At 39.9% G+C, this 5,000-nt stretch overlaps 2 protein-coding genes across 8 annotated transcripts in view; both read left to right on the top strand.

Annotated features, from left to right (window-relative positions):
* LOC137985070 (coiled-coil domain-containing protein 14-like) overlaps positions 1-3,129 on the top strand; it is an 18,961-nt gene extending 15,832 nt beyond the window's left edge. For 3 of the 7 annotated variants that reach the window (XM_068832526.1, XM_068832524.1, XM_068832525.1), the window contains 6 exons: positions 330-430; positions 673-729; positions 902-962; positions 1,343-1,475; positions 1,808-1,951; positions 2,435-3,129. In XM_068832526.1, coding sequence (XP_068688627.1) covers positions 330-430; positions 673-729; positions 902-962; positions 1,343-1,475; positions 1,808-1,951; positions 2,435-2,924 — 986 coding nt within the window. In that variant the 3' untranslated portion in view covers positions 2,925-3,129. The remainder of the gene's footprint in view (positions 1-329; positions 431-672; positions 730-901; positions 963-1,342; positions 1,476-1,807; positions 1,952-2,434) is intronic. The other 4 variants (XM_068832523.1, XM_068832522.1, XM_068832521.1 and 1 more) reach the window with 2 other exon arrangements.
* A 176-nt stretch (positions 3,130-3,305) lies between these two features.
* The window catches only part of LOC137985074 (uncharacterized), a 2,707-nt gene continuing 1,012 nt past the window's right edge, over positions 3,306-5,000 (top strand). Inside the window, exons 1-3 of the mRNA XM_068832529.1 lie at positions 3,306-3,774; positions 3,888-3,942; positions 4,560-5,000. The exon at positions 4,560-5,000 is cut by the window's right edge and continues 1,012 nt beyond it. Of these exons, the coding sequence (XP_068688630.1) occupies positions 3,706-3,774; positions 3,888-3,942; positions 4,560-5,000 (565 nt within the window). The 5' untranslated portion in view covers positions 3,306-3,705. The remainder of the gene's footprint in view (positions 3,775-3,887; positions 3,943-4,559) is intronic.

Raw genomic sequence — 5,000 nt, 5'->3', positions numbered from 1 at the left:
CGTAACTCCGATAGGATGCGGATACTTGCATTGGGTGGGGGGGGGGGGGGGGGGGGTTAGTAACGATTCCTTGACTATACTGTGACATTGTTCCTTTAATGTTATTTTCGTCGTGGACTCAGGAGAACAGTGTACGATGTGCAAGGAAAACTTGGAAGAGAGTTCCATGCATGATTGTCTCCATTGCATTTAATATATTTGTCGTGGGTTTGTGTTCCAGTTCCATAATCTAAGCCAAGGGAGCACGGATTTTAAAACTGAAAGGGTTAATAAATACAAGCGAGAAGTAAATGGGAAATCGGTTATTATTTTACGCTGTTTATTTTTAGTGGCAGCTTGCAGATCTGTAAATGGTGTTTTACAAAAGCAACTCACAGAAGAGAAAAATAACAAGGAGATGATAATTAGACACAGAGATCAACTATCTCAGGTTAGAAAGTGGATATTGCAACTACAAAAGTTTATATGACACAGCTGAACTCTTTGTCCTGAAAGTGTCCAACTTCCGGTTGTTGATCATCGTTTGTCTCTGATGATTGTTTTTTTAATTTTCTGATCGTGACTTCTCACTTTGTGGTCCAAATTATGCTCCTCTTAATTCTCTTTTGAACTGATTATCCTAAGAAAAAGAACTATGTTTCTTTTCGATGATTTTTTCTCTTTAACTTTTAGAATCTAAGCGAACTTCAAGAAGAAAAGAAGAAGTTTTTGGATATTTTATCAAACAAGGTAAATGTGGACATATTACCGTCACCTCTAGCCCTGTTAATGACAAGGGATTCTGTTAAGCGTTTTAGGAGTTGTATAACCTGGAAAACATTCTTTTCATTTTTAATAAAGCACTTAAAATGTTTATGACTAGAAATTATACTTATCAGTCTTGGATTATTTCATCCTGCAGGGACAAGACTTCCTGCGATTAAAACGAGAATGGCAACAAGATACGTCAAAATTGACAGTAGGTAAGTAAGATTATTTAGTAACATTTTCTTTAGATTCCCGGCTAAGAATTATTCAACTGAACTGATCTACTTCCTGACGCAAAGATGCCGCATGCTTGGCTGAGGCGTTGAAGCGCGATTTACACCTCTGTTTATTCACCGTCCTAGATGTACCACGTCCCTAGCTACAGGGGGTGGGAAGGTGGGGATTCAACAACCTGAAAATGTGGAGGTTGATTTGTGAAAAAGAAGTAACCGGACAGGTTAGCGTTGCGATATGGATATGAAGGGGAATAGTAACACCGACGAACCAGGAAAAAGAAATGTGGCGTGAGTTGGCTGCACTCCACCGCATCCCTTTTCTGTTGCGAAAGTCGTTTCTTTCTTTATTTTTTCTTAAGAAAACAAGAAGCTACAAGCAGACCTTGAAGCTCTTCAGCTGTCTACCGAAGCGGAAAAGAAAGAGATCAGTATATTGAACCTTTCTTTGAAACAAAAAGACGCAGAAATCGACAGGCTTAAAGAGCTGACCGGGTATGGCTCTATTTCATGGTCTTCATTCTTCATTTTAATCGTTAACATCTGTTTATTATTTCAGTTTGGTCAGAACGTAGAAAAAACATTTCCCTTGGTATAATATTTGCAATTGAAAATATGAGAAAAACGAACAGCGCATGCGGGGGTTCACATTGTGTCCCTATGGTGTTACGTGTGTGAGTGGGTGTGGCACATAAATTAGATTCAGAACCACCTGCAGGAACTTGAGCGATCCCAAATTTCACTCCAACAAACCCAGCATTTGATTTGATTTGAGCTAATTCGATTTTAATATTTTCGCTTAGTCCGTCACATTTGTCTCTTAACAGAGGTCTCCAACAATCCTTGACTCGCTTATTGTCGGACATACAACAATTTCAGCCAAAGGACTTCCTAAAGACCGGCTTGTTACATACTAAGGGCATTGCATTTGATGGCTTGGATGAACGCATTGGAAGCAGCACCAAGACTACGTAAGTACACATTTCTTAGTTTGTAATTTTCTTCCTTGGTAATTGGGAGTCCGTGGGAGAAAAATCCCATAATATACCTCTTTTACCATCCCCCCCCCCCCCCAAAAAAAAAAAAAAAAAAAAAAAAAAAAAGCAATCGGGATCTTTAGCAACAACAGCGGCGACGGCAACGAGAACGTTACAAATTTGCATATTTAATTACTTGCGATAGTGTTAAGTTATATTTTGAACTGACGTTTTTGTTGCCGTAGCCGTCTTCTTTGCGTAAACTCTCTAATGCCTCCTAATATAGCAAATGCGAGATGCCAACTTGTTGCTCCTCGTATAGGGAAGATATCATTGACGTCACCTATTGTCATTAATGTGCCAACCAGAGCCTCATATTGGCTGTCGAAACAAAAGGCCTTTTGTTCCTGTGGTTGGCAAATTTGAATAACAAATGCAATGTTTGTAAACAGATATCTTCCCTATTTAAATCGACAGAGGGCAAACAACTGCCTTGAAGCTACTACCTCTTGATGATGTGCCGTTTGCAGAGCGACGTGATGGTAATTCTTCAACTCCAAATACGGCATCGTCCGCTGGAAACCCTTCGACAGTTGGCCGAAATGAGGAGTTTTTATTAAATGAAACGCGAAATCGTCGTTCTGTTGCGCAAAGAAAACATTTGCGTTTTGCTGATGGACCATCGTCACATCCGAAGCCCGAGTTCTCGTTAACCAGCGGACTCTCCCCTGAAGCTGTTAAGGGAAGCGAGGGTTCGGTAGAGTTTTTCGAGGGGTCTTCTAATACAGACAGCTTCAGTTCGCCCAGTGTGTTGGAGATAAAGGATTTAGAAGACGTGCAAATAGATGGCGAAGTATCGCCTCTTTCGTCAGGAGAGGATGAAGATTTCAGGAAAGGACTCGAGAATCTCGACGCCAACATAGCAAGAATACAGAAAAGTTTGCGAGAAACTGCTTTGAAAACATGAAAACGCTGCAACAGTTGCTGTTGCAGTGACGGAGATTTGCAATTGTTACAAGGGATAATGGACAAACGAATTGTCTTTTTTTCCTCAGGATATGAATAAAGTACACAAACGCGATTTACTGCAGCTTCATTCATGTACATGGCTTCCTTATCAAGATGTAAAAACACTATTTTATAATGTCACGAAATAATAAATTTATTTTATTTATTGAACATGTTAGTAGTATCAAAATCTTTTTCTTAGTTTTCGATCTTGTTTATGCCTCTGTTGGGCAATATTGGGAAAATAGCACCCACCCGGAACGAACCACTTCTACAAACAATTAGGATTATGCTTTGACAATTGGAATACTGGTCGATTCACGTTTGAGGAACGTTTGAAGAAAAAAAATATGCGAAGACCGTTTAAAGCAAAGGAGTAACCGTGGAAACGAGAACAGGTGAGGATATCTGTCAAGTTGACATTTCTCTTGCGTTAAAAAGGCAATAGTATTTGTTGTGAAGACATGTTTGGTCGTTTCGAGCTTTTTTTTATTCCGCACTAAGTTCAAAAGGTTATATGGTGGAATGCCAGGCTTTAGGGTCTACTCATTGAAGGATTGAAGACACCTGTTGAACGATACAGGTTGCCGGACAAACTTTGATATCTTTGTTCAGTGGTTACTATTTCTTGATATTTTACAGGCGTTGTTCTCCAGCAAAGCCGTTTGGCTCGAAGTGGAAGTCTTAAATTCTGGCGAAGCGATCAAGTTTAAATGAAGCAACTTACTCTGTGACAAAGGATGATAAGAGTTGGCTCGTTGGTCAGAAGGCTAACATTTTTTGTTTGGACTCTTCACTTATCGACCCGGGTAAATACTAAATTAATTGCCCTGATACTTTCGTAAGGATGTTGTTTTTCGTTACTTTACGCTCTCTTGAATCATTTTACATTGTAAATTCGGATCTGTTTGTTTACATATAGATGTTATCAGCCACTCATGATGGGCGATACGGAAAATATTTCCCTCGCAAGTTGAGTAAGTTAGTGAAACATACAGCTCTTACCATGCAAACCTCGATCATGCGTAGTTTTGCGCGAGCAATAACACTTGAGACACAACAATTCTGTTGTTAAGTGTGAAGTGACGTCTGAGTCAGTATTCATACCAATTTGTGAAGAACATTGTTTTTGTGAATGAAATTAATAATTGATTAGTCAAGATAAATCTCAAATAATTGCAAGATAGTAGTCTGTCAATTTTCCTTGGGAATTCATCCCAACAGGAAAAGCGCTAATTGAGGCACTTTGTCTTGACTGCTTATGCAAGGCGCAGTCTGACTTTGGTCTTTTCAAATCTCATCTCATTTCTGAGGCGGATCCTGGTTAAGTGGAGTTGGGAGATGTCTGCAAAAGAAGGCCCCTTTTTGGGGGGCCCGGGACATGCTAGATTTTTTAGGGATGTCTCTATGTTATTTAACATCTTTAACAACCCTTGAGTAGAAAATATAGTCCTTTTTGGTTTTAGAGGGAAATGCACTTGTTTGGACATTTTTCGTTTCAGTTTTGGGGGTTCGACACAACCCTCTTGGATCCCCCTAAACTGTTTGAATAATTTAACATTACTATTCAATAAGACAATTATTTAACTCACAGATGCAGAAGTCACACAAAGGGGACCTCGCCGCAATGGAATCTTGGAGAGTGTTCAAACGTTCCCAACACCGACTGCCCCAGCTCCTCTCGGGAACGAAAATACAATTACTAGCGTCAGACCTACAGAGCACTTAACAAAGCCTTACCCCTTGAAAGCAAAGTTTGCCGTTAAAGCGAAATTTTCTTCTGTTATTAAAGACCATCCTGTGACTAGCAATGATCCAGGAATTTCAAAGTCAATAAATGGACCACACAATCTGGTTTCCTACTCACTTGATCCCCCGAACAGTTTTCCTCAGCCGACAAGTATTCCGGCAATCGATACTTTGTCGGCAACTTTGCCGACGCCTATGGGTTCAATTGAGAGGGAAATGAATGACGTAGGTATGCCATTCACGATGCCACCAATCACGAATGAGATGAGCAATGAAGAGAAGATAC

Source organism: Montipora foliosa, chromosome 14 (genome assembly GCF_036669935.1).
Source record: "Montipora foliosa isolate CH-2021 chromosome 14, ASM3666993v2, whole genome shotgun sequence".
Taxonomy (NCBI): Eukaryota; Metazoa; Cnidaria; class Anthozoa; order Scleractinia; family Acroporidae; genus Montipora; species Montipora foliosa.
The sequence above is the reverse complement of the archived record's forward strand: the minus strand, read 5'-3'. Positions and strand labels throughout refer to the sequence as shown.